The sequence below is a fragment of the Phallusia mammillata genome, chromosome 2, assembly GCF_965637545.1.
Source record: "Phallusia mammillata chromosome 2, kaPhaMamm4.hap1.1, whole genome shotgun sequence".
In the NCBI taxonomy this organism is placed as follows: Eukaryota; Metazoa; Chordata; class Ascidiacea; order Phlebobranchia; family Ascidiidae; genus Phallusia; species Phallusia mammillata.
The window spans coordinates 7,785,907-7,813,240 of record NC_137253.1 but is presented as its reverse complement, the minus strand read 5'-3'; the positions used below and the strand labels follow the sequence as shown (position 1 = coordinate 7,813,240).

The following is a 27,334-nucleotide window of genomic DNA, read 5'->3' as shown; positions in this document are numbered from 1 at the left end:
TTTTAGGCGTAAACCGTAACGTGTTCTTGAAGATTAGTCAAAATCAAGAAAGCAGGCGATTTTCAAGCTGCTTTTAACCGTTGTATAAATTTCTCTTTCGTTGTGTTTTAGATATCGATGAATGCGTCGACAATTTGGATTCATGTCACAAGTGGGCTCTATGCAAAAATACAGATGGAAGTTACACGTGTGAATGCGGAAGCGGATATATGGGAGACGGATTTCTTTGCAATGGTATGTAAAGTCAGACAACAGATTGTTCAAAAATTAACTACTTCACTCAGCCAAGTAGCAAAACCCGACCAAGGTTCAAAGAAAACAAGTCTGAAAGAAGATAATTGCATATTTCGCCTACATATCATCTTCGCTTTCTTATTCAAATAGATTTGACAACCTTTGATTATTTTGTGTTTTAGACATTGACGAGTGCTTGACATTCACATGTCGCAATAACTCAAAATGTGTCAACAAAGACGGTGGATTCGAGTGCGAGTGTCTGGACTCGTACGAATTTGACGGATCAGAGTGCAAAGGTGAGTTATTTGATGCTGTGTTGACCGCAATCAAAGGAGGCATGCTTTTCATTAACTCGACATTTGCTGTAGGGTTTTAAATGCAATAAAACAGCTTTTAAAGTGTTTATTCAGAATGGAAACAGTATTTGGAAAGCGAATTGTTTCAACGTGTCTCGTCGTTTTGTTTAAATTTAACCAAAGTTTGCTTAAAGAAAGAAAAAATCAACATTTATTTTTAAAAAAATCGTTGGGTGCGAGATGTAATCATTTGCATTTGTTTAGATATTGACGAGTGCACGAAAGATCTGGATGACTGTCTTGCCAACGAAAATTGCTTGAATGTGCAGGGCGGTTGGGAATGTGAATGTAAGAGCGGATTCCAGAGAAATTCTGTCACTGATCTATGTGAAGGTAAGTTTAAATGTAAATCATAATTTGAAATGTTTGAGATTATTTTTAGCATCAAACTAAGACTTATTACCGACTGTGGTCTCCAAGAGAGATAAAATACATTAAAAAATGTTGTACTATAAATCTCTTTGAAGTACCCACCAACGCATTGACCAATCAATAAAATCTTTGTCTTTTATTTAGATGTTGATGAATGCAACGAAGCCAACAATTGTTCCGACAATGCAACCTGTCTTAACTTACCGGGATCGTACTCATGCCGTTGTAGTGCTGGATTTATAGGGGATGGAACTAGTTGTAAAGGTTCGTGCGTTGTTAAACCTTTTAAACTCAAACAGTATTTTCATTAGTTGATTAAATTTGCGCTATTAGTGTGTGTGTGTTGTTTTACAATTTCTTTATTATCGTATGGTTTTCTTTGTTAGATGTTGACGAATGCTTAGGCGGACTGTCCAAATGCAAACCACTTTCCAATTGTTTAAACACGATTGGTAGTTTCTCGTGTGTGTGTGAAAAAGGGTACGAAATGCAAGATAGCGGATATTGCACAGGTAACTACAGATTTATGTCGTTCAAACTGCACTCAAAATATTGAACTTTAAAAAGTTAATTTTCCTATACTGGCTTTATGTACATTATCATATTATTGTTTCTAAAAACATTGTTACAACTATTTTTTTCATTTGTATTTTACTTTCAAGACATTGACGAATGTGACGGTGTCAATGCTTGCGTGGATTTCGCATCATGCACAAACACAGCTGGTGGTTATATGTGCAAGTGTGACACTGGTTATGAGGGAGACGGACGAAAGTTGTGTATAGGTTTGTAGCCGTTTATGCCTTTAAAAAATTAAAAGCTTACCCATTTTATAAGTAATGGGATTAAAATATACAACGACCAATATTATTTTTAAATATCATATGATGGAAAAGAGACCATTTTTTCAATACTAAGAAGACAACTTGTAATAGAAAAATGTGTCCACTTTTTAGAAATTGTTTTTGTTTTAGATGTCGACGAATGCTTGTCACAAGATCTGAACCAGTGCAATCAAGATGCACAGTGTATAAACGTCAATGGGAGTTACCAGTGCAGTTGCAACGAAGGCTTAGAGGGCGATGGATTTGTCTGTACAGGTGAAAAACATGCCGTTTTTGTGTTTTCATATTTAGAAACAAAAGCGTTTCATTTACAACTTAACTGTTTGATTCTTTATTGAGGTATTACTGTTGAATGATCGATGTATACAACTAAAAAGCACGTTTTCCTTTGTAGATATTGACGAGTGTGTTGTTGGGACGGCAAATTGCACCGATAACTCGGCTTGTCAGAATACTGCTGGAAGTTTTGTGTGCTCATGTAACAAGGGTTACCAACAGCAAGCTGAGTTGTGTACTAGTAAGTTAACATTCACATGTAATTGTTAATATGCGCAGCTAAAAAAATATCTTTAAATATTGACTGCTGAAGGGTCAATCAAGCCGTTGTTACAGACCAGCCATTTGAAAAAGCTTTTTTTTAGAAAACTTGATCTCAAAACCTAACAAGTACCATGTAGCAATTTTTGTCTAAATTGTAATGTTGCTTCGAAAACTATGCACATTGATTTACCATATTTATGTTGGAAACCCTTTTGCACTAACGCAGTCAATCCACAACACAACATTATTGAACCTGCTGGTTTCAAACTTTACTACCATTATCGTTTTCTCGCAGACGTGGATGAATGCTCCACTCAGCAACCTTGCTACAAGGACGCAGAGTGTTTGGATACTGATGGAAGTTACGAATGTTACTGCTTGGATGGATTCTCTGGCAATGGAATAGACACTTGTACAGGTTGAGACATTGAAATATAGGCCTACACTTTGCTTTGCAGACTTTTAATTTTCTTTGAATACGCAAGAATCAACTGGAAACATTTTATTCAGGGCTTTGTAATTTATATTGTGCAGACCTACTTCAAGTTATTTTGTGGTGTTTAACATGATGAAAATGAATTAAACCTGCACAAAGTGAAAAATAAAACCTCCTTTAAACCTAATTTTTAAAACTACATACTTATGAAACTGCGTATACGATCGCGTATAGACACTGGAACACCGTTAATACTCACTTTAGTTAAGACATGTAACATTTTAAAACAAACTTGGCAGATCTGAACGAGTGCGTGGATGGCACCCATGGTTGCGCCGACAACGCTGTATGTTTCAACACGATCGGGAGTCACAGATGTCAATGTGCTGATGGATTCACTGGAGATCCCAACAGTTACTGCGAAGGTGAAGAAACTGATTTACCGACAATTTTTAACCTTTGATAAATGTTGCTTTGTTTTTGCAAATACGGGCGACTCTGGTTAATGGCATAACCAATTTGCTCAGGTTTTTATGCAAGTGGCCGGATTATGAGATAAAATAATTTACAATAAAGCGGATTTGTCTGTACTGTTATTATAGTTGTCTACATTTTTTTCAATATTTTTGTTGCCTTGTGTTTACAGTGATTACAACGACGACACCTGTCACTACAACTTTAGCACCTGGTAAGAGATTTGTTTAGTAAACTACATAACGACAAATACTTAAAATGCAAATATTGTGTGTGCAAGTAAAAGACTGTACAAGTTCAATTTCTTTCTGAGTTGATAAAAAATACCAAGGTAATCAGTCTTTTCTTTCAAATAGTTTTTATTTCGTATATTTGTATGATATAGAGCTTTACCGATCTTGGGATGCTCAAATTTAAATATTTTTAGACGTAAACGAATGCGTCACTGGGGAAGCGAAGTGCCAACCCAACTCATTATGTGTGAATCTGCTGGGAGGTTACGAATGCCGTTGTAACTCTGGTTACACGGGGGATGGAAAAGTATATTGTCAAGGTATGTCTGAGTTCTTAGACTAAAACTGCAAGTATTACCAAAGTTTTGTATATTCACCGAAAGTATTGTTAAAAGTTTACGCTGATTCAAAGTATTATTTGGAAAATGTTTCGTCTCAACACAGACAAAATTATTATTGATTAAGTTTAAAATACATGAACAAAAAAGAATAACATTATTTTAGATGTTGATGAATGTACGACTGGTAATTATATTTGCGACCGGAATTCAAAATGCGAGAACACAGAAGGCAGTTACACGTGTACATGCCTGATTGGCTACCAACTCCAAGGCGAAATCTGCAAAGGTAAGTCTGACCGTGTACAGTCTCTCTTCCTAATTTAATTGATTTAATGATCTCTTGTGTCGTTTGTAGATATGGACGAGTGTATTGAAGCAACATATAACTGCTCCGCTAGCGCTACGTGTATAAATAACGACGGCTCGTACACATGCAAATGCGGGCCAGGTTACCAAGGCGACGGAATCACGTGTACAGGTACTGTGTTTTGGCGTATAATTACTTGCTCTATCAATCGATGACGACCATAAGGTCCAAAAAGTCTGATTTATTCCTTTTTGAAAAGGTTAACCCTAAAGCATTTATAAAAAGTTTTAATAAATGTTTATGTGCAAATGTATGTTAAGCAAAGGAATAATGTTTTCTTGGGTCGAAGCTTTTTGCTTAAACCTTACCAACTACATTGTATTCCAGATATCGACGAATGTGCGACATCAAGCACTGCTTGTGCTTATTACTCCTCATGTGAAAATCTGCCAGGAAGCTTCCAATGCAATTGCGTCACCGGATATGAACACAAGGAGGGTGAAAATACCTGCACAGGTTCAACTGAATTTTATTTGTTTCACCTTTGGTTAATGGAAACTCTTTTTACATAATAATATGAATGTAAGACAAAACAGTAGCTTACGTATTTTGTACAATAAACAAGATAAAAAAAGCTTGTTAAGATCTTTAAGCAAACTTTATTTTTCATGATGCTCTTTTTGTCCAATTGTAGTAAGAGGTTGTTTTCCATTTTTCTCCCTAAAATTCGAATCTTTTAGGTTTTTATTTGTTTATTTTTTTACGCTTTTGCGTATGGATACTTAACGGTACCACCAAACAATATCATTGTAGTAGATGAAACCCAGAAATACAAAATTGCCTTGTTTTCCTTTAATGCTTTAGATGTCGATGAATGCAGCAACGTTGACTTGTATTCATGTGGTGGCAATGCAACATGCGAGAACACAGCAGGCAGTTATCTGTGTTCATGCAAAGACGGGTTTTCTGGAATTCCTAAGCAGACTTGCACAGGTAAGTGTCTATTCTCTAAGATACGAGTATTTATGACATAAAAATATCATGTTTGAGTTGTGTATATCATGTTAAGTACAACAAAGTCACTAAAATTCGTTGTCTTTTTAGATATTGACGAATGCTCGCAAGGAACGACTGATTGTGGTACGAATTCCATCTGCACCAATACAGAGGGAGGATATCAATGTGATTGTAAGAGCGGGTACACTGGCGACCCAACGGGAGTGTGTACAGGTAAAACAAACAGCCTTCAAAGAGTTTTAGGTTAAGATTTAGGATAATTTGTCTGGAAACCAATGCACAAGTTGAGACAGAAGGTTATTTCAAGTCCGGCAAATAGATTGGACTAAACTTAAATATTTTACTTTTAAAAGATGTTGACGAATGCAACGCCGACGTTCGACCTTGTCCTGATAACTCGGTATGTCGGAACACTAGAGGGAGCTATACCTGCGACTGCGTCACTGGATACACTGGAGATGGAAAAACATGCACGGGTAACAAAATGATTCATCATAGCTTCTTCCGACTTTGGTTTAAAGATGTCGAACGTTTGAAAACACCTTTGAACAACATTTCCCATGTCCACTGGAAATCCCATATATGTTGTTTATTTTTGTTGTGTTAATGTTTTGGTATTTCCTGTAGTGATTTATGGATGTCAAGTTTAGTTTAAAATTTCAAATGTGCAAATAGCTCCTTCCATATCAAAGTTCCTTTGTACAAATTTTCACGACATTTAAAACCTGGAATTTCTGTACAAAAGTACAAAAACATACAAAAACAATATGTTGTAAATATTATATTTGTTTCAAACAGTAAGTATATGTGTTTTTGTTACAGACTTGGATGAATGTACAGTGACTCCCAACATATGTTTCGTCAACTCTGAGTGTGTGAACTCGGTTGGAAGTTACGATTGTTCGTGCGTTACTGGCTATTTTAAGTCGGCTCCTGGAACATGTGAAGGTAAGAATGGTTAAATACCACTATTTGAAAGGTACATGTTTTTGTTTCCTAATATTAACTAAACATATTTTCTTTATCGACCAGCAAAAAGTATATGGCAACTTAAATTACCTTTCTTTTAGTCAATTTAATGTATACAAGAAAATGACTTAAAACGAGAATAAAAACTTCTAAGTGATTTGTGATTTATATATGAGTGTGCCGTGATCGCTGGTCTGCATCGACGCTTCAGGGCTGATCCCAGTTATGAATTTATGTTCATCTTAACTGATACTGGTCAATCTGGCGATCCCCTACTACGAAGCTGACATGTGCAGCATACGAGGCAGGCAACGGTGCTTGTGATTCGACTTTCGGCGGATTCTCCACTGAGCCTGCGTAGCTCAGTTGGTAGAGCGCGAGTCCCGGAAAGACTCCTGTCGTGGGTTCGAATCCCACCGCAGGCTAGATTTTTCTAGCCTACGCCTTGCCATATGGTGGTGAATGCTTGGTGACCGGCTGATTCGGTATGACGCCTTTAATGGGCCTGGCGTACTGTGATTTCTAAGTGATTTGAACGTCAAAAGTCCATTTTCCATTTAGTTTTGCAAATAGAAGTTGTTTTCATTATCACAGTGTTGTATTTTTTCTCATTTAGACATTGACGAATGCAGTGCTGGTACAGACGACTGCATGCCTGGCCTGTCAGTATGCTCTAATACTGTGGGAAGTTTTACATGCTCGTGTGCTGATGGTTACCGTGGTGACGGGAAGACCTGCATTTGTAAGTAATTGTGCTTAAACCAAGTAAATGAACAAGTTCAGGATAGCCTTGGTGTTGACTTATGGCTATGAATTGGCTTTTTTTTAATTTCTGACAGTATTTCTTGAACGTCCTTTTATATATAGTTAGCTTGGTATTCATATGTTTGATCTTTGCTGCAGCTAAAGATTTATGCGGCACCGGCCAGCACAATTGTTCGGACGACAGAATTTGCCAAAACACAGAAGATAGCTTTATATGCACATGCCGACCAGGATATGTGTTGAATGGAGACGTATGTGAAGGTAATACAAAAAATCAGTTGTTTATAGTTCTACTTCCAAATTAAAATGTTAACAATGTTTAGCAATAATTGTTCCGGGATTTATCTAGTGTATATATATTTTTTTTTTTAAAAAGATGAACAAACACTTCTATTTGCATAAGAAAATAGTAATGTTGTTGGTCATGCTAATTGCCAAAAAAAAAAAACAGTCATGTTTAAAGTAAATCAGACTTAAATAAAACAATATGTCATTGATGTCAGCCTCACAGCAGCAACTGTGTTTGTTTTCGAACTGAAAGTTGATTGCGTTTTTAAACGTGTTTTTTTTGCAGATGTGAATGAGTGCACGCAGCAACCAAGAGTTTGTGATGTGAACGCTGATTGTAGCAACGTTGATGGAAGCTTCACTTGCACTTGTGTGGCAGGATATAGCGGGAATGGAAAGACTTGTGACGGTAAGTGGAAGTGTTGAGTGTGTTTTATAACCTCCTGATAGCGTGTACTGCATAATTTTACTTGTTAACAATGTGGTAGGCTTCAACAAAAATTTGAAGATCTACTGTGGTTACCGTTTGTGAAATGTATTTTTTTTTATTTCTACTTCTTCAAACAGATGTCGATGAATGTGCTGACTCCACTCTGAACGACTGCAAGGCAAATTCGGTTTGTGTAAATACCAGAGGAACATTCAGATGTGATTGTTTACCGGGTTACACCGGTTTAACAGGAAACTGTTCAGGTATGGTTGTTAATTTTCATTAGTTTAATTGAGGTAAAAAGACTTTTTTCAATGAAAACTCCACAAGGAGCGGTGGCAAAGCTGATTTATCGAAACATTTTTAAATTTGTTTTTGTTATCAATATATTGATCTCAATTTAAGTTATTGTCTGCTATCCAGTGCGTTGTTTTAGGTTGACTTACTTTGGGTGTGTTTCTATGTTACCATTTAAGTGTCTGTTTCACAAAGCATACTGTTCATTTCTTAATGAATTATATTGAATCAGGAATAATATAAATTTACAGTTTTGAACAGAAAAAATGTAAATATACAACAAATTGTTTGTTACTTTAGACATTGACGAGTGCGCTGATTCAAGTGTCAACAACTGTTCCAACAACGCCAACTGCACAAACACTGACGGAAGTTTCACGTGCGCATGCGCAGATGGTTACCAAGGCGACGGAGTTACGTGTGAAGGTATGTATAGTTTTGAAATCTAAACGGGTCAAAATATATCCAATTTTTCAACCACTGTTTTTTATTTTAGATAAGGACGAATGTTTGGACACCCCTTGTCACCAGGAGGCGCTGTGTAGCAATACTCTGGGGAGTTTTGATTGCACTTGTAACCATGGTTACACAGGAGATGGGACAATAATTTGTCAAGGTAATGGTATAATAGTATTTGATATTTATAAATGATCAATACGTCGCCTCGCGTTGTTTAGATCTCGCTGGTTTCTTTTACATCTCATACATCGGGGTAAAATAATCTGCATCTTTGACATAAACAAATTGCGCCTTACAATTTGAAAACATATCATTGGGTTTTGCCTAGTATTAACAAGTATCATTAAGTAATGGACTTAGGTAAACACAAATACGTTGTCAAAACTTTGACTGAATTTCATAAACACGTTCGCAAGTTATGTGCCTTATGTTGTCATTGTCTTTTTTGTTTTGCAGTTATTACTACTACAACACCAGCCCCCACAACTCCTCCAGCAGGTATGTTGTTATAACTTGTGTATTTAATTTTTCTTACCGTTCCAGGCTTTACATTAAGTAGTTAACATGACCTCTTGTGATGTGCTTTTGTCAAGACCTTTATATGTTTTGAAACGAAATAAAATCCATCCAATCTGTAATGTGTTGGTATTACAAGAAATTGTGTTGTATTTTAGCTGCCGTACCCTCTTTGTTCTGTCATGTGCGCAACGGACATCACTTCCAAACATTTGACGGGAACTCTTACGATTTTGTCGGAGCGTGTAGTTATCTGCTTGTGCAGAATGATTGCAACAATGTGGTGCCTTTAAAGATCGAGGTAAGTCAAAAAAATTAAATAGAAAACAATGTTATTTAATTAGAAACTTTAATAGTATTGATTGCATACACAATAATCTTCCAATTAAACAAAAAATGCGCATTTATTAACCCAATTTAAACCTAAATTATTTTCTAAAATCTATAAAGTTGCATGAACCTTTCCCGCGCAGAGTATTTCACTTGTTACACAAAGAATACATGGAGATATTGCAAGTTGCAAACTAAAACTGTAACATTTTGTATTTGGTGTTTTCGCTTTTCATACAATGTAGTTGTGTAGTGATGTGGTTTGTGTTCATCATCTTTTCCTCTTAAAACAGATCGTAAAGTCGAACCCTCCAAGTGGAAGTCTTCCTGCACTAATAAGGGTCGTCGTCCAGATTTCAGGAGTAACAGTTGAAATAAAGAGGGGGCTTATTTATACGGTAATGCATTGCAACCAAAATTATTCTTTTAAAATATTTTACAGCGTTTTTCATTTTGCAAGCAAAATAAAGTTTTAATATTTGGTCAGTTGTCTACTAATTGATAAAAAAAAAAACACTTTACATATCAAGTTAATAGAGCTCTTCTAGCTAATGTATGACCAAAAATACATACATGTAAAGGCACACTTTACATTTATGGCAACATAAACACAAAACACAACGACATAGAAAGACTTAAAATGTACAAGTTTTATAAAACGTACTGCAATTGGTTGAATTACATCCTACAACAACAGTAATAACCTACATTAAACGCGATTTGATTTTTTCCAAGGTGGATAATGTAACAGGGACACCACCATATGTGCTGAGATCCTCTTTGTTGCAAATCATTAAGCTTGGAGACACTCTACGACTGGAAACAACTTATGGAGTTGTTGTGGCCTTCAGCGGGGATGGCAATGTCAAAGTCGGCTTACCTGATTCTTACGCAACATGTACTAAAGGTAAACAAAGTTTCCACACGTAATAAGTTTATTTGGCCGTATTTTTGCTATTACGGATGGGTTTAGTACCAGAAATATGTTGTGATGCTGTTTTGATGGTTTTTTCATTATTATTCGAAAAATTAAACAGCGTTTTCATGTTTTTGTAAATATTTCGAATTTGGTCATTGTCTTTTCACTGTTACCGTATTATTATAAGTTCCAAGCTTAAATGGCATCAAATCGTTTACTTTGAAATTGACCGTATTGGTTTATCTACTGGAAATGCGCAATTTGATTGTTAGCCTAACATTTTATCTAAACGTCCATAGGTTTGTGTGGAGACTCAGATTCCGACTCTCAAAATGATCTTCAAAACAAATCTCCTGAGGAATTTGGAGCACACTGGAAAACAGAAAATGGAGAGCCAGGGTAACTGCTTCGAAACTTATGAACGGACTGACATTTCTTAACATTTTTTTTTCGACACCTAATTGTTTTATTGTATTCAAAACTTTCAGATATTTTTTGACTCAATTTTTCAATTTCATAAATATTTTTAAACCGATTTCAACATTGTTTTATACCAAAACGTAACCTAGTTCAATTTTATGCACTTTTTTACAAATGAAGAAAAAACCTTTTTCCAAGTTGGACATTTTACACACTAGCATTTATGCTGTAATGCTTTCAACATGAAGCAGTAGCCATTCTTATTTGAAGGCTTACCTTACACACCTGTTGTTATTTTTCAGATGTAAACCTCAAGTTCAATACGACTCTTGTTCCTCTCAAGTTCCAAGCAGTGGAGAATGCGATTGCTCAACATTTACTGATGAAGACGGTTGCTTCTCAGCTTGTAATATTGATCCCACCGTCTTTGTAGAGGTAAATGAATACAAAACATTTGTACTCTGGCAAATCTATGCAAAGAAATGACCACGTGACTATGCGATGTAGTGATGCCTATGTTAAAACATAGTATAATAATTTGAGTGTGATAAACAATATAAAAAATGGCAAGTTTTTTTAATAAACATCATCTTGAAATTATCGAAGTGTTCAACTTTATTGCGCACAAAAAAATGTTGCAAACAACCTAATCGTACGTCACATATGAATGGTTGGCATATGTTTTTAACTAATCCCTTTAAATAAATTCTTCTAGGCTTGTCGAAAAGACGCTTGCAACACCTATGCTGCCCCCAATTGGCTGATGGGCAATTTAGCCTCATACGCAGCCGCGTGTACAGATGCCGGCTACACTGTGTGTGACTGGAGACAAAAATGTGGATTTGGTAAGATTTTTTTAAGATACAACAGTAGGTATAAGTTGCCAAAAAACGTGCGTTTGCACGAAATATTTTAACAACATTATGTACGCAAATAATGAAAGCAAAGTAACACAACGTGAAAGATTTAAAGCTCATTCACCATTGCTATACAGATATGCTGTGCACAATCAACTCCTATTACACCGAATGTGTAAGCTCTTGTCCTGATGTTTGCCAGTTCAGCAACGACAGCAACGTTGTGGATTGTACCAAGCGGGAATGTGTCCCAGGTAAACCGAATTTCTTAGAATTTCTAGCCTAATTCAATGGGTATATTCCAGCGGCGCTATATAATTTCATGCCTGATCGGTTTCAGTTATATCGCGGATCATGTAATCTTGTGTATGACTGTATTTATTACATTTTTAGGTTTGCCAATTAGGAAACATGTCGGAACAAAATTATTTAGATTATGGTTTTATAATTTAGATGTTATGAAAAAAGCTCAATAAAGTTTTTGTTTTACAAACGGCTTTAGGCTAGGTTTTCATTTACAGTCTAGCTTTTCAATAAGATCATGTAACTACCCAACATAGCAATAACCTTAATAACCTTACTTGCATAAACATTAACAAATCTTTTGGGCTCTATGCTCTCAGCTGAATAAAAACGATTTTTTTGTTTGCAGGATGCGAATGTGAATCTGGATTTGTTCTGTCTGGAGATATTTGTGTACCACGACAAGAATGCGGTTGTATGTTTGAAGAGAAATATTACAAAGTAAGAAATTTACAAGTACTAACAGTTAGCACATTGTGTTTACTTAAGTGTTCCTACATTGTGTTAATAGTATGTATTGTGTTCACAGCTATTAGGACTTGGCATTATAGGGCTTACACTATTTAGAGTTTATTTATAGTTTTTACGACCTTTAAGAATTTGTACGTTATGTACACAACCTTAAGAGTTCAGTTCGTTCATTTTCTAAAATCTGCATCTTTTTAAATTACAGTCTGGCGACTCTGTGGTGTTGGATAATTGCGAGAGAAAGTGCTCCTGTCGAGACGGATCAATGTCGTGCGACGTTTATGCTTGTGGTGATGGAACAAGTTGCGCAGTTGGAACTGATGGCTTGCTGGATTGCCAACCAGAAAGTGAGTGACTCGCAAAGAACCTGAATGACCCCATTTTGTGTCCTAGTGTGGAAATCGGAAGTGAAAAAACATCTATATTGTGAAACAAAGAAACACCGAAGTTTGATAAACGACCTGATTAAACGCGAGTGCTATATCTACCAATATTGTTTGGGATGTTACCAGCTACATTGTCTTGTGATAGAATGTTTTATGTAATGTTTCTCTAATGTGACAAATGATTGTCTATAAACACAAAGTCCCTGAAGATACTGAGAGCAACATGTCTTTGGTCAATGTACTTTACAGTATATGTTACGTTGTCTTCTGAAAATGTTCGACAAGTGCGCAATCACGCAAGCAAAACGCAGATGGGACTTTGTTTCGGGTTATTGCCAGCAATTAGTTCTCCATTCACTTGGCTCTTTAATTAAAACAGGGTTGAAATCCACAAAATAGCCGTCTAGTTAACCAGTCGGTGACCTCTTGCTTTTCCAGGCTTCGGTGTGTGTCGGGCATTTGGCGATCCTCACTACTTTACATTCGACCGTACCAGCAGAATGTACAACTTCATGGGAAAGTGCAGCTACCGACTTTCAGAGACTCGACTTTCTATTAACGACTCGCGCTGGTACAAAATCATCGTTGAACACGAAACCAGGTCCCGTCCCAGGGTCACTTATACCAAGTCGGCCACTGTGCATTTTCAAGGTGGTACACAGCAAGTGCGATTCGAGAAACGCTTACTGCCCAAGGTAAGTGAAAATTTGGACTTATATTACAACTACAATAAACCTCGATTAATCCGGGCCCGTTAGGGCCAAAAAAGTTTGTCCAAATTAGGCAAAGATCTGTATTAACCGATGTCGATTAATTTAGGTCGTACCACAATGCAAATCATGTCCTCCAGTTTTGTCTGAATTAAGCGATATCCTGATAAACCGAATCAGGTTTAAACCCAATTTACTGGTACACCCCCTCCCAATAAAAAAACATGTAAAATCGTAACTGAACTCTTTCGGTACAATTTGAATGTGAATTGGCATGGCATTAAGACAGATATAAACCTAGTACTTTTTTTCACAGATCAACGGAGTGTCGTACAGAAGTTTTTCGTCAAGGAACTTTACAGTGCAAAGACAGGGACGGTATTACACACTGAAAACCAACTTTGGCCTTAAAGTGGAACAGACCCGCTCCAACGTTCGTGTCACCATTCCAAGCACTTACAAAGAAAAGGTATGCTTAGTTTTGTCCCAAAGAATTCACTAATTGTTGCAAGCAACCATTTCTGACCTAACTTTGCATGAAATTGTTTTAGTAGCGTTTGAAACGTTATTAAAAGAAATAGAAGATATGGTTTGATCTTTACATAAAAGACAATGTTGTAAACGTTATAATCCCGTTTTCAAATGTTTGACTAACTGAGAAAGTAGAATCGAAACCAAACCGTACTAACCTGCAAACAACCTATAGGTGTTCGGGCTATGTGGTGACTTTAACGGAGACGACAGCGACGAGTTTCGTCTGCCTGATGGCTCCCTCACGCGAAAAGTAAACGAGTTTGGAATGAGTCACCAGGTTGGACCATGTGCTGATCCCAACCCACCAGAAGATGTCCAATGTTCGGATGCAGACACTGCCTTCTAGTAAGAGCCTTCGCAAGATTTTGAAATCCTGTATAAAAAAGTAAAACGTTTCAAAGTAAAATATAAGATGGTACAGACTAATCCGTTTAATCGCATAAACCATTTGCAAAGCTTCTTTATGCAATTAATCGGCTCACTATTGGGATGTTTTTCTTAACAAATGGCTACGGTTGAAACTTACAATCCGTGTGTAATTAAACAGATTATGAAAATAACCAGTGTGCGATTAATCGGATTCGTCTGTAAGGTTTAAAAGATACGAAAAAATCATTTACCTAATTTGGTGAAAACTGATTTTCCAAATTCATAACGTATTGTGAGGACAGCTAAAACTATTACTTGGTTTTGTTCTTGCAACTGTCCTGTCAAATTGGCTTGTTAGGAAAAGCAGTCAGTACTTTTATGTTTATCTGTTAAAAAATCTCCATTTTATATTTTCAGCTCGAAGATCGACGCTTGTGGGGTTATTTCCGACCCTAATGGTCCCTTTGCCAAATGTCACTCGAAAGTTGATCCAGCCGAACATTTCCAGAGTTGCGTGTTTGACGTTTGCGAGTATAACGGCAACAAGACTATTCTGGAAGAGGTGAGATTGTTGTTTTATACAAACGACAAAACATTAACATTTTACAACTTAATCTAATTTCTAGGTCTAAAAGCCTAGTGGCAATTTCAAAATTACAAATAAACAATCTAAAAATGTAAAAAATCTTTGACAAACGAACATTGAATACAGCTCTACTTTGATTTGATTTTGTCAGAGATACGACTTTTAACTTGTAAATTTTGACTCGAGTCTTTGGTTGCAAAAGCCTACTCTGAGTTTGAAAAAATAACAACCCAGCTTTATGAATAAATTTTGACATTTCTCTATTCCAATCTCTTGCTTATCTTGTTTTCTGTAGTCTGTCGAAGCTTACGCCCGCGAATGTCAGCAGAACGACGTGCCAGTGTGTACATGGCGTACTGTCACTGGTCTAGTGGAGTTTGACGATTATGTTCCAGCAAACAGCCACTTCTCATCATGTGCCAGTTCATGCCCGAACACCTGCTCCAATCCAAGGGCTTCTGACAAGTAAGCTATGAATTGATTGTAAATTATTATCACAGACGAATCCGGCTAATCGCGTAACCTGGATAATTGACTAAAAAGCTTGGCAAGTTGGTTATGCGATTAACCGGATTCCTCTACCTTGTAAACAAAAGCTAATTCGACCATTGGTCATGATATACCATAACTGTTTGGATATAGGCAATAACTTGACCTATTGACATGAAACGATTGACCCATATACAGACGTAAAAAAGAAGAATTGGGCTCGGGATTGTCCTGGGTTCCACCACTTGAGAAAGAGTGTCTTTAGGCATTTAAATATGTGTCCAGTGGAAAAACATAACCTCAAACCACCAGTAGATGCATTCGTATCTGCAAGTCTTTACACAAAACCAGACAAATTTAACCTAAAATTTTCTCATAACTGGTTATGATTTCATTTGTATAGGCTTTGTGTTTGTGTGCATATGTTAAGACGTTTTTTTTTCCACAGTTGTGAAAAAGTGAGCATCGAAGACTACGTTTGCAATGAGGGATATCTTCGTGATGGTGACGATTGTGTGAGAATGACGCAATGTGGATGTCAGTTGAACAACGGACCTTATCTTGAGAAAGGTAAATTAGCAACACAATGCATCGTGGTTAACGAAAAGAACTAGATCAATTCTTGTAGTTACCTTCATACAAACAAAAACAGAAAACAAATCAACTTACCTTGTACTTTATAATACTAATTCCACTGACCTTATACTTACTTGTGTCCTATATTAAACTTAAATTATGTTAGCTCAATTTGTAATAAAATAAACAAACGAACACTTTTTTTGCTTAAAATCATTAAAAAAAGCTACATAGTTTTTTAAATGCAATTTTAATTATTATGCAAGTGTGCTTTTTTGTGCAGGTCGCCGATTTATGAAAGACAACTGCAGCACGGAATGCGAATGCGTGGGAATGAATAAGGTCACGTGCCGAATGACGTCATGTGCTTCCGATGAGGTTTGCGGAAAGAACGAACGAGGAGAGGAAGCTTGTATTGTTGAAGGTAGAAATGAGTTGTTCTTAACTGTTTGGCGTCGGTACTCACTTGCGGAATGTCTTTATAGTTTATACCATTTCTAAATTGACTGACAGAAAAACGAAATTGTAATGATTCTAAAAAAAATTGACAGTCATTTTACACCAAAAAATTTTATATTTGCCTGAAGAGCTGTACTTACTTGATATTATGCCTCGCAGCAATAGCTTATATAGTCATTTTACACATTACCTTAATTTTAAAACATAATTTCGACCCCCTCCTTAAGTACTTTGTACCCCAGGGGGTGCACACACCCCTAAAATAAAGTAAAATACTTTTGTCGTTTGCAACTGATGGGTACTACCAAACAAAAAGCTGTAAAGCGCAAAAATGAATTGCAATAAACTCACTTGAAATATAATCAGAACAAAGATTTGTCTAGGAAGGCTATGTTTGTAAAATGATTTTACTGTCTTTAAATTTTAACATCCTGAAAATGAGGATTTAACGTCACAAAAAAACAGCAACAAACAGTTTCTAATGCTCGACTAACAGCCTCAGTTTTGTGTCTTTACTTGATTGTCAATTCCGTTCATACTGTTATTCCGAAAACAGATTTTAAACAAAAATAAATATCACTTTTTGCGCAGTTGGATGCAAAGGTTCAGAAGTTCTCGATCTAATCATTCTCCTGGACACCAGCTCCTCAATTGGCTATCGTAACTTTGCGGTCATTCGTTCTTTCATTGCCACCATCGTAGAACGGTTCCAAGTGGGTCCGACCGGCCTCCAAGTCTCAGTGACTACTTATAGTCGGGAAGTTAGGGATCTATGGGATTTAGACCGATATTCTACCAAGGATTCATTGTTGAAGGCTATTAGCAGTATCCGATACAGCGGTGGAGGGACTTACACTGGCAACGCTATTGAGTTTATCACTAAGAACAAGTTTAACCTTGGAAAAGGTACGTTTGCAATAAATTGATTGTTGTTTAGACTGATTGGTACATAAAGTAGTTCAATAATTTTTTATCTTGGTTTGTAATGCAATATCTACATCAATTTTTAACATTGGCCCTTTAAATTATTAAACCAAGTTCATTTTTCGTGAAACTTAAAGACAGCATATATAAACAGTATTATTTTTTATGTATTTGTACTTCAAATTTTTTTTATTTTTTTGATAAATTTTCTTGTTTTTGTATGTACAGTTTTGTTTGTATCGTTTGTGTAAAGCGCATTTAATGTAATTCAAAAGTTTATTTTAAAAATAAATCGTAGGAAAACGTCAGTCCGCCAACACTGTTACTCTTATTCTAACCGACGGAAAATCCTACGATGACGTCAGTGCGCCTTCGGCCAAACTTCGGAAATCTTCGGTAGTGATCGGATTGGGCGTGAAAAGCGCCAATTTACAGCAACTTGAAGAGATCGCTTCAGCCCCGCAATCCCGGTTCGCTGTGATGGTTCAGGAGTTTGATCAACTGAAAAACGTCGTGGAAACAATATTAAACGCTATTTGCTATGTGAACGGTAATAAGGGATTGCTGTTGTATTTTGGATGGTCTAACTAAAACAAATAAGTGATATATTATTACAAGAGAAAGTTCTATTTTTTTGTATTGATAAATCTATTTCCATTTGTCTGAAATTTATGCTGGTGATTTCGGGCCCTAAAAGTAGATTTTCACGGTTTTTAAAATGACTTTAGTATTTTGTGGTGGATGAAAATTAGCCACATTTCTTTTGTCTAAGCCAGGGGTTCTTAAACTGGGGGGCGCGCCCCCCTAGGGGGGCGTGAAGGGTTCGCAAGGGGGGCGCAGCACAATCTGGCAGCAAAGTTTTAACTTGCAAACAATTGTAAATTAATGCATTGGAATTATGTCGGCGCTGATTTCGAACTTATTGTTTAAAGTATAAACGCTTCATTACATTGAAATGGATGTCCAATTGTATTAACCAAACTTTTCCCACTGCGGGCCGCCGCATAGTTTACATGCCCTAGTGCCGTCTTCTCAAACTTAGCCCATGAGGCGATTTTTATATGGGCGCCAAGATATGGTCTTTTTAAAACCCCATTTAAAATCTGTTAAATTATATAGTTAGTCTCATCTTACAAGGAATGCTTGTATATTATGTCATAAGTGACACAATAAGGCAATTGTTTGCGCACAATTAACACTTTTTGTTTTGTCTGTGACGTAATAAACTGGGTTTGGATCAATCCTGGGCGTTGCAATCCTTTGAGAGTCGGTAATATTAATTTTACATGTCGTAACAGTAAACTTTCGTAAGGAGTAGATTAAGTTTTGACAGTAACAAAGTTATCAATACGATTTGGCAAACCAAAAATTGGGTCGCGAGCCGGATGAAATGACCTCGCGGGCCGTAGTTTGGTGACCCCTGTACTATATAGTCGGCTGTACATTCTTTATTTGTGCGCAATTTCGCATTAGAGATTGCCCTGACTTTGAGTGAATCAACAATTTCTGGGCAACATCTGCGTAGTTTAAAAGAATACTGGCAACGTGTCTCTGTGTTCGCAAAAGCCTACTTTTTCGCAACTTATCAGTGTTGAAGTGGCTTTTTCCAACGTTCGGAACTAACTTGACAGTAGCTTAAAGCGGACCTACCATGTATGTTGTTTCCAAAAAACAAGACAAGCATCATTGGAGCTAACGTTTTTTAGGGGGGGCGTGAGAATAAATAATTAGTGTAAAGTGGGGCGCGACCGAAAAAGTTTAAGAACCCCTGGTCTAAGCACTTATAACCTGTTGCTTCCAAAATATAAAACATACCCAATATAATCAATATATTTCTGCAAGACATTGCTAAAATATTTGTTTTTTTGATTTTCTTGTTTATAAAGTTTTTCGATTTTTCTGTTTAGTAAAGATATAAATTGGAAGCCATGCAAACGTTTTATTCCAGATGTCTTTAGGCCTATTCTGTATAATAAACTTAATTAGGCAAGCTTTTTTTCGTTCAGATGATCCTTGCGCCAACAATCCCTGTCAGAATGGAGGTTCGTGCACCCAGCTCGACGAGGGAGGCTACAGTTGTGTCTGCTTCTCTGATTTTACGGGAAAGAACTGCGAGATAGGTAAGCGTTTGGCAAAACCAGTTGCAAGTAATTTCAAGTAACATAAATATCTGAATAGTTAATCGCACCACATACAAGTATACATAAAAATGTTGTACACTTTATATTTTAAGACGTAATGTTTGAGATAGAGTGTTTAGATGACTTTTTGGTAGTCGTTGAAGTATTTTATTCCCCTTTAACTATAATTTTGACTCCGTAGCGCCACCAAGCGTTGACGACTGCCGCACAAACTCGAAATTGGACCTTGTGTTTCTCCTTGACTCCAGTGGGTCAGTGGGCTCCTCAAACTTTGATCTCATGCGAAAGTTCGTCTACAAAGTGGTGGACGGTTTCACAGTGGGACCAGACGCCGTCCAAGTAGGCATTGCCCGCTATACTCGGACCTGGACCGACCTATTTCACCTGAATCGCTATGACAACAAGTCTGACCTTTTCTCCGCTATACGGCGCATCAGATACGTTAGTGGCGGAACTTTAACCGGGAACGCCTTGTCCAAAACAGCGGAAGCGAAATACACAGTACGGGCTGGACGGCGACGAGGCGTTAAAGCCGTCACTGTGGTCATGACCGACGGGAAGTCCTATGATGACGTCAGAGTCCCTGCTTTGCGATTACGTAACGAGTCTGTCGTCATAGCGTTGGGAATAAAGAACGCAGTGAAGGAACAACTTGATCAGATCTCATCTTATCCGACGGAAACTTATTCACGTGAAGTATCAAGCTTTGCAAAACTGGATGAGTTTGTCAAATTGTTGTTCACCATTATCTGTAGTGTTAACGGTAAGTCGTTTTTGATATACAGTACAATAATCAGATTTTAATGTCTGAAACTGCAACAGTATATGGCGTGTCAAGTTGTTTTTTGCTACTAGAGATCATTAATTTATTGCGAAAACATGGTAAAATAGAACAATATTACTCTGCTTGGGCCAGTATACTTTTTAATATTGTCTACAACTGTGATTATACTGTTTGGTTCAAAATAATATGTAATTACACTAAAAAAACAAAAAAAAATGTAACTTAAAACCATTGCCTTTTGCACTTGTTTCAGCATCTCGGGTAATTAATTGGGATTTTTTATCTTTTCCGTTGCTTTCAAACACAAAAATAGCGTAAGCGAAAAACAACGCTTCATCAATCCGTTCATTTTCTTTGATCTTAACTTTGAAATGTTGCTTCAGACGGACCTTGCACTCGAAACCCTTGTTTGAACGGAGGAACTTGCTCTGAAACTAACGATGGTCGTTACACGTGTCAATGTGTGAGTGGTTATTCGGGAGACAACTGTGCTAAAGGTAAGTGTAACTAGAATTCAATACCGTTCTAAGCCCGTCGTCACAGCGGGTTATATGATGTAGAAAGTTCAGAACCTTTTTAATTTTGCCAAAATATTTTCTGTCTAAAATGGTGCCTAATTGTGATTGCATCCTTTTGCGTTCTATGTCTGTTGTGGTTTATGTGATTCCCAAACTGTGGCCCACAAGAACACTTTTAGTGGACCACTGAGCTTTTTGAAAAAAGTCAATACATTTTTCAGAGACATTGCCCTTTAAAATAAGGACAAATCTTAGAAATAAAGACAGTATGGCAATTTTGCTTATAAACGTTTATTTGTAAATAATTTAATAACTCGCTAGCATACCATGAGCCAAAAACCAATTGACAAATTTCGCACAAAAACTCGTCCCCACGATTTATCAACACCCTCTTTTCCAGCTGCTGGTTTGGATGTTTGTCAAGAGGAAGCAAAAACTGATGTAATATTTGTGATGGATGCAAGCGGTTCTGTTGGAAGTAGCAACTTTGGCTTGATGAAGAAATTTGTATCAAATATTGTGGATCGCTTCAATTTTGGGAGCGACGCCATCCGTGTAGGAATGGTGCGTTTCAGCACCTATCCGACAACGCTGTGGAATTTGAACAAATACTCAAGCAAGGAATCTGTTAAAAGAGCCATTGGCGGAATAAGGTACGTTGTGTATTATAATAAGGTTATACACATGACACTTAAACTTGATAAGAAACTCACTGTTACTTCTTTATTGGAATGTTGAACAAAACAAAAACTTAAAAACAGATGATATTTTTTTTCAAAAAGTAGCGTCCACTGACTGATACAAAGATGTCACAAACTTGAAAAAACTGAATATAATCTATTACGGAGAGAAAAAAAAACTATTTAAATGTTGAAACAAATTTGAAAAACAAAAACTAAGAAACACAATTACTGAAAAAATTGAAAGACATCACTGAAAACATGTGAATTTGGGTGCCAAGTGACTTATACAATGATGTCACAAACATGAAGAAAAACTAGTTTATTAAAACACAACATTGAAAACAGAAGATTGTTGGCGCTCTTTGACAAACATATTGATGTTAGAAACCTTAAAAAAATTTAAAACATCAATTACTTTATATTTAGATACACTGGGGGAAGCACCTACACGTCAAAAGCTCTACGTCACGTGACAAACAACGTACTTACAATGTCGGGAGGTTTGAGGAAAGACGTAAAACCTGTCGTTGTCGTCATGACGGACGGAAAGTCGAAAGACAATGTCAGGTAAGATTAATTTCCAAACATAAATTGTGAAATAAAGTAATATATTTTGTCAATAAAGTCACACCAATTTAGTCTTGACTGATTTTGTTGTCGTTCGTTAAAACTGTAAGCCTGTATGAAATGATAAAAACCTCTTCTGTGCAATTAAGCAAAACTGTCAACAAATTTTGGTAAATACAAAAATCAAACAATTTGATGCGAAGAAATGATTAGCATGCTGCAGGCACATTCTTTCGATCTATAAGGTCTCATCAGTGCTGCTGGTGACAAGAGTTTGATTGTATGAGCTAATGTAGTCATCTTACGGCACTCCAGTTTGTTGGGAGTAACAGACCAAAAAGCCATGTCTCATCAATTCTGTTCGATGCCACAACTGGGCATAAACCACATAGAATATGTACATAAAATCTTCCTTGGTTAATTTGCAATTCTTCTTGAGCAGAGATGCATCCTTCAACCTCCAGAAGATCGCAACCTCCATTGCTCTCGGGATCAAGGAGGCAGACATCCAAGAGTTAAACGTCATCGCTTCTGATCCCGATTCCAAGTATTCCATCAACGTGAAGAGTTTCTCCCAACTTGCTCAGATTGTTGACGTCATAATCGGAGCGATGTGTGCGTCACAAGGTAATTACGTGACTGTTTGATTGGAGTTTTTCTGGACGTGTCGCCATGTTGTAATTTCTATTTTTTTTTCAAACAATTTGATTTGATACTGGCCAATGCTGGTAAAGTCTTTATTCGACTCGAGTTAAGTCAAAAGTCAATAAACATTGTGTAAAAAACTGAAGATTGACGGAAAAATTGCAAAAGACGGCGATATTTTTGTGTGGAACCAATTTTGTTACATTGATTTGTTGACTCGAGTTGTGACTCTGCATTAACTCCACTTAACTCAACAACTAGACTTGTATATCGTTCAGTAATGCTAATGACTCGACTTGAATTGTGACTCGACTAAAAAGAGCTGACAACCGTGGTGAAACTTTGATGCTTGAAATTCTTGTCAAAGTCAAAACCTTGTGTGTTATTGTGTATGTATTATTAACAGGTACATTCGGAGGAGCGATGCCTACAATTTCCACCGGAACTCCTGCACCAGGTGAGTGGAAAATGTTTCAGTTCAAACATTCACACAACAGTGTATACAGAGAAACTAGCGGTTATAGCGAGTTGTGCAGATTTACTCAAACCGTGTCAATCCAGTTTCAGATATTATATTTGTGTAATATCAGTGTACTCCAACTTTGCAAATACAAGAAGGTGAAATGTAGTTGTACGAAAAGATAAGATAAGCAACCTTTCTCTATTTAACAATTATACAACTGTAGTTTTTTAATAGCTTTACTGGGCCCTCTTTGGTAATAAACTAAAATAGGGTTTTATATTTATATTACTAAGTGCAAATCCAGAGTATAACAAAACTGACAGAAGAGGGCAGTTTATTTAGGATGCTGTTATCCTAGAACAGACACATCTGTACCTAATACACTTTTTCTGGCTAATCTCACAAAATAAATATAACTCAAATTTCAGCAACTGACATTATTGGAACTTGCCCGTCCGGAGCACCGTGGAGCGAGTGGTTCAATGAAGACGGACCTTCAGGGAAGGGAGACTACGAGAGTCTCTCGCGACTCAGAGAGAAGGGAAAAGCTTGTTCTTCGCCAAAAGCAATGCAAATTCAGACCGTTGACGGAGCCTCGTATAAAAGCACAGGGCAGAAGACCAACGCTTACCTTACTAAAGGCTTCTGGTGCATCAACTACAGTGGAAAGCCTTGCAGTGATTATAAAGTCCGTTACTGCTGCGCAGCCACTAGTAAGCATTGTTTTTCTTGCGTTGTTTTGTAAAGAGATTTTTCTGTAATGCTTGAATAAAGAAAACAATCGTTTTTTGGCAAACAAAGTAATAAAACAACTTTTTGTCAAAAGACCATTGAAGGTTCAATCAGATTAGACATAAGCCCACTTAAAGACACAAACCTTTTCCAAGACATATCTTGAACCTGAATAAACTGTTGCTGCCAGACATAATGTATCAAAAAAATGTTAGCCTGCTGGAAGAGCTAAATTTTTGTTGATAATTAATTTGAACCTATTTGTAATTCTAAATTTAAAGTGCATGATTTTTTCTTGTATTCTAACAGTTTTAAATGTAAGTTTCGTCCCATAGCATAATGACGTCAATAATTAGGCAACGTGTACATTTCAAAAGGAAATATTTTGTTCTATAGCGCTTTTGTTCCGTTTCTATTTAGTAACCATAATTCTTGTTTATTACAGCTTACACTAAAGTCACGACGACCACTGCACCGAGCACTTCCACAGACGGTAAGCTTAATAAAATAAATAATAATAGAAAGGTTATTGAAGTATTGAAAATTTAAAACTACCTCCATCAAAATAGGCATTGAAAAGACTTACTTCTAACTAATAAAGTGGTTTTCACTGTAGGCCTCAAACGGGCATCTACTTAACTGTATTTTTTAATTTTTGTTTCTTTTTTACGGAAAAGATGTTCTTTAAACGTTTGTTTAAACTAGTAATGGCGTCCTGAACCTCTGTTAAATCAAATTATATCATTGTAAGGCCCATTAGTAGCGTTGAACTGAAATAACACGAAATTCAGTTTTTTATGGTTTGAATATTTTCACTTAGATATTATTTTTCCCATGTTATGCTAAATCGAGTGAACAATTTGAAAAGTTGGTGACCAATAATTCAATCTCTGTTATACGAATTATTCAGAAGCAATCGCGACTGGTTGTTTTTTTATCAATACCTTTGCTGAGACACAACTAGTAATTTCCTTTGTATGAACAAACATGTTTACGTTTTTCAAGTTTTCAATTCAAATTTCAGACGGAACATACGGAACTTGTCCATCCGGGGCATCCTGGGGCGAGTGGTTCAATGAAGACGGACCATCAGGGAAGGGAGACTACGAGAGTCTCTCGCGACTCAGAGAGAAGGGAAAAGCTTGTTCCTCTCCTAAAGCCATAAGAGCGCAGACCGTTGATGGAGTTTCGTACAAGAGTACACGGCAAAGCACCAACGTTGATATTTCAAAGGGCTTCTGGTGTATTAACTACAGCGGGAGAGCTTGCAGCGACTACAAAGTCCAGTATTGCTGCCCTACAATAACTTCCAAATGTAAGTCGTATAAGTTGATGGAATTGCTTTGAGAGATTACCACGTGTAAAGCGGTTTTGTTAATAGTAATTAATTAAACTTGGGTGAAAATATTTTATGTTTTGTTTGTTTCTTAGTGATACCTAACGAACAAAACAGAATGTATAGACAGTATGTCTCGAATACATGCTTTATGTGTGTTATTTCGTGTGCCTTTTTAACAGATACCACTAAAAAATAGTATGGTAAACGGTTTTATCATGAAACTATAGCCGGTATTTTACTAACTCATATACATAAATCGCCTCCTGTGTGATACAAGTAATATCAACATTAAGCAATTTTGTATTTTACCAATTTGTAGTGGTTTCAACGTTTGCCAACTGTATGCAATTTTGCGTTGTTGACTGATAAACTTGCTAATAAAGTTTTTGTTTTGTTTTTAGACTCGTCGTACTCGTACAGTCAATCTTCAAGTTCGTCGTACAGTTATTCATCATCGACAAGCTACAGCAGATACGGAGACGCACAAAAAGAACAAACAATATCCAAACCAGGTAATTTTATGCCAAAGTAATTTCCAAACAACCAATTTGCTTAAAAAAAACTTGTAACAAAATCATTTACAAGCGTTGAAGTTATTTTAGACCCAGGTTTTTTACCATATGTTTCAAATAACATTTTTTTTGTGCTTCCTAAGTTGTTCAAGTGTTTCCTAATAGGCTAAAACATTTTTTGCTTGTTTCAGAACCAGAGGCTGATTGCGATTTCACAAGCGGCCAATCCTGCTTCGTGATTGGTTCAGGCGCAAAGGTCACCATAGGTCAAGCACGTGACCTATGTCGTCACGACCTGGGTGGGAAACTGGCGGATTTTTCCAGTGGTAAAACAGTCCACGCTGCGGCTGAGGTAATAACTCAGTCATAATTTGAATAATAGCCTGGATTTAACACAGTGGTTGTCAATCTGAGTTTTGTGAACCTTATTGGTTTTTAGCTATGGTGAACCACTAGTTTCGACTCAGGCCTAGAGCTTTTAAAGTCCCTAAAAATGTTTGCCGCTTCTGTCCAACATCAGTTACTTAACACTGTCAAGTGTAGTGCTATTTGCAATAAGTTAATTAGAACTGTAACGTGAGATTCCTCATAACTATGCAGAAGTTGATCTAATATTTGGTGGTTACACTCAGTCCAAACTGTGTTGAAATGCCTGTTCTGTTAATGTAAAGAGTTTGTTTGCGATCAAAGTAAAAAGAAAAAGTAAAGCTGTTTTAATCGCTCCAGCTAATTAATGCTTTCTAGATTAAGGTGTCTGGTGTTTATATCCTTTCAAAACCTAAACAGTATTTTGTTGTTTTGCAGTGGATGAGAGAAAACAAAACATACGAAGCTCGCCGATTTTGGGTGCATGGGGGAAGCGAAAATATACGAAATAAACAAACTTGTTGGGTTTGGTCGTTTAATGCTGATGAGAGCCATTCATTGTCTTCAGTGAACTGCGTTCGACCACCACAGTATTTTGCCTTGTGCGAATTGAAGCTGTAACTCTATTTTTTCGTGCTATATTCAGTTGTGTCATCGTAGTTTCAAAAATAATATGATAGTTATAAACATGTTGTTGCAAAACAGCTTTTTGTCTATAAATAAAAACGTTATATAATTTCAGCTTTTTTATGTCATTTATTTATGCAAAATACTATTTTGTGCATTTCTGTCTTGTAGTTTCATTCGTCAGACCTGTCGCCTGTGTTAATGGAAATAAAATTATAACACTCTTATTACCACATAAAATTGAAGTAAAAATTAATCGTTTCAAATACCGGCTTTATATAACTCACCACAACAGTCAGTTTTATCAATGCCAGTTTTGTTGCATGCGCTACAATGTTTCTATTTCATGTGTTGTTATATCGTTGTGCTCGAAAACATTTACGCCGGTCTATTAGCTACAATCTCCATGAGAAAGTAGTAACAACCCAGAATCAATGCAAATAAAATACGCAATAAACGCAAAACAACGAATGGCAAGTTTTTATGGAATTCAAAAAGGTCTCCAACTTCTATTTCAAGGTTCGGTCGAATTGAGAAAACGGTTTATATTAGAATAATTTGCCACAGACTCAATGAAAACCTTAATTATCTTTCACTAAAACCGGCTTTTTTCCATTAAGCTTTTTCAAAAATCTGGTCAAGATTGTCGATTTGTTTCGCGAAACAATTGGGGTCAGAGTTTAAGGGGAACCTAAAAGTTGAGGAATTATTAATTTATGTTGCTAACTGTGGTTTCTATACCAGC

The 27,334-nt window shown here is 36.6% G+C and overlaps 1 protein-coding gene and 1 non-coding gene across 6 annotated transcripts in view; both read left to right on the top strand.

The window, feature by feature from the left end:
• Nucleotides 1-27,060, top strand: part of LOC145212103 (uncharacterized) — a 73,920-nt gene extending 46,860 nt beyond the window's left edge. For 3 of the 5 annotated variants that reach the window (XM_080080126.1, XM_080080127.1, XM_080080125.1), the window contains 57 exons: nucleotides 112-234; nucleotides 417-533; nucleotides 798-926; nucleotides 1,110-1,229; nucleotides 1,352-1,477; nucleotides 1,628-1,750; nucleotides 1,940-2,065; nucleotides 2,205-2,327; nucleotides 2,646-2,768; nucleotides 3,086-3,211; nucleotides 3,433-3,474; nucleotides 3,688-3,813; nucleotides 3,998-4,120; nucleotides 4,190-4,312; nucleotides 4,529-4,657; nucleotides 5,006-5,134; nucleotides 5,246-5,371; nucleotides 5,512-5,634; nucleotides 5,981-6,106; nucleotides 6,744-6,869; nucleotides 7,031-7,153; nucleotides 7,467-7,589; nucleotides 7,748-7,873; nucleotides 8,208-8,333; nucleotides 8,404-8,523; nucleotides 8,823-8,864; nucleotides 9,041-9,183; nucleotides 9,506-9,610; nucleotides 9,948-10,119; nucleotides 10,431-10,530; nucleotides 10,854-10,986; nucleotides 11,267-11,396; nucleotides 11,546-11,662; nucleotides 12,061-12,152; nucleotides 12,385-12,526; nucleotides 13,004-13,260; nucleotides 13,592-13,744; nucleotides 13,982-14,154; nucleotides 14,596-14,740; nucleotides 15,060-15,229; nucleotides 15,702-15,823; nucleotides 16,113-16,253; nucleotides 16,880-17,194; nucleotides 17,511-17,762; nucleotides 19,219-19,332; nucleotides 19,535-20,116; nucleotides 20,521-20,634; nucleotides 21,056-21,308; nucleotides 21,765-21,905; nucleotides 22,348-22,532; nucleotides 22,957-23,007; nucleotides 23,442-23,726; nucleotides 24,191-24,238; nucleotides 24,770-25,060; nucleotides 25,486-25,596; nucleotides 25,788-25,948; nucleotides 26,401-27,060. In XM_080080126.1, the coding sequence (XP_079936252.1) occupies nucleotides 112-234; nucleotides 417-533; nucleotides 798-926; nucleotides 1,110-1,229; nucleotides 1,352-1,477; nucleotides 1,628-1,750; nucleotides 1,940-2,065; nucleotides 2,205-2,327; nucleotides 2,646-2,768; nucleotides 3,086-3,211; nucleotides 3,433-3,474; nucleotides 3,688-3,813; nucleotides 3,998-4,120; nucleotides 4,190-4,312; nucleotides 4,529-4,657; nucleotides 5,006-5,134; nucleotides 5,246-5,371; nucleotides 5,512-5,634; nucleotides 5,981-6,106; nucleotides 6,744-6,869; nucleotides 7,031-7,153; nucleotides 7,467-7,589; nucleotides 7,748-7,873; nucleotides 8,208-8,333; nucleotides 8,404-8,523; nucleotides 8,823-8,864; nucleotides 9,041-9,183; nucleotides 9,506-9,610; nucleotides 9,948-10,119; nucleotides 10,431-10,530; nucleotides 10,854-10,986; nucleotides 11,267-11,396; nucleotides 11,546-11,662; nucleotides 12,061-12,152; nucleotides 12,385-12,526; nucleotides 13,004-13,260; nucleotides 13,592-13,744; nucleotides 13,982-14,154; nucleotides 14,596-14,740; nucleotides 15,060-15,229; nucleotides 15,702-15,823; nucleotides 16,113-16,253; nucleotides 16,880-17,194; nucleotides 17,511-17,762; nucleotides 19,219-19,332; nucleotides 19,535-20,116; nucleotides 20,521-20,634; nucleotides 21,056-21,308; nucleotides 21,765-21,905; nucleotides 22,348-22,532; nucleotides 22,957-23,007; nucleotides 23,442-23,726; nucleotides 24,191-24,238; nucleotides 24,770-25,060; nucleotides 25,486-25,596; nucleotides 25,788-25,948; nucleotides 26,401-26,583 (8,450 nt within the window). In that variant the 3' untranslated portion in view covers nucleotides 26,584-27,060. The remainder of the gene's footprint in view (nucleotides 1-111; nucleotides 235-416; nucleotides 534-797; nucleotides 927-1,109; nucleotides 1,230-1,351; nucleotides 1,478-1,627; nucleotides 1,751-1,939; nucleotides 2,066-2,204; nucleotides 2,328-2,645; nucleotides 2,769-3,085; nucleotides 3,212-3,432; nucleotides 3,475-3,687; nucleotides 3,814-3,997; nucleotides 4,121-4,189; nucleotides 4,313-4,528; nucleotides 4,658-5,005; nucleotides 5,135-5,245; nucleotides 5,372-5,511; nucleotides 5,635-5,980; nucleotides 6,107-6,743; nucleotides 6,870-7,030; nucleotides 7,154-7,466; nucleotides 7,590-7,747; nucleotides 7,874-8,207; nucleotides 8,334-8,403; nucleotides 8,524-8,822; nucleotides 8,865-9,040; nucleotides 9,184-9,505; nucleotides 9,611-9,947; nucleotides 10,120-10,430; nucleotides 10,531-10,853; nucleotides 10,987-11,266; nucleotides 11,397-11,545; nucleotides 11,663-12,060; nucleotides 12,153-12,384; nucleotides 12,527-13,003; nucleotides 13,261-13,591; nucleotides 13,745-13,981; nucleotides 14,155-14,595; nucleotides 14,741-15,059; nucleotides 15,230-15,701; nucleotides 15,824-16,112; nucleotides 16,254-16,879; nucleotides 17,195-17,510; nucleotides 17,763-19,218; nucleotides 19,333-19,534; nucleotides 20,117-20,520; nucleotides 20,635-21,055; nucleotides 21,309-21,764; nucleotides 21,906-22,347; nucleotides 22,533-22,956; nucleotides 23,008-23,441; nucleotides 23,727-24,190; nucleotides 24,239-24,769; nucleotides 25,061-25,485; nucleotides 25,597-25,787; nucleotides 25,949-26,400) is intronic. The other 2 variants (XM_080080129.1, XM_080080128.1) reach the window with 2 other exon arrangements.
• Nucleotides 6,479-6,552, top strand: Trnas-gga (transfer RNA serine (anticodon GGA)). Its single transcript has one exon. It is a non-coding gene; the product is annotated as a tRNA-Ser (tRNA).
• Nucleotides 27,061-27,334: the final 274 nt, after the last annotated feature.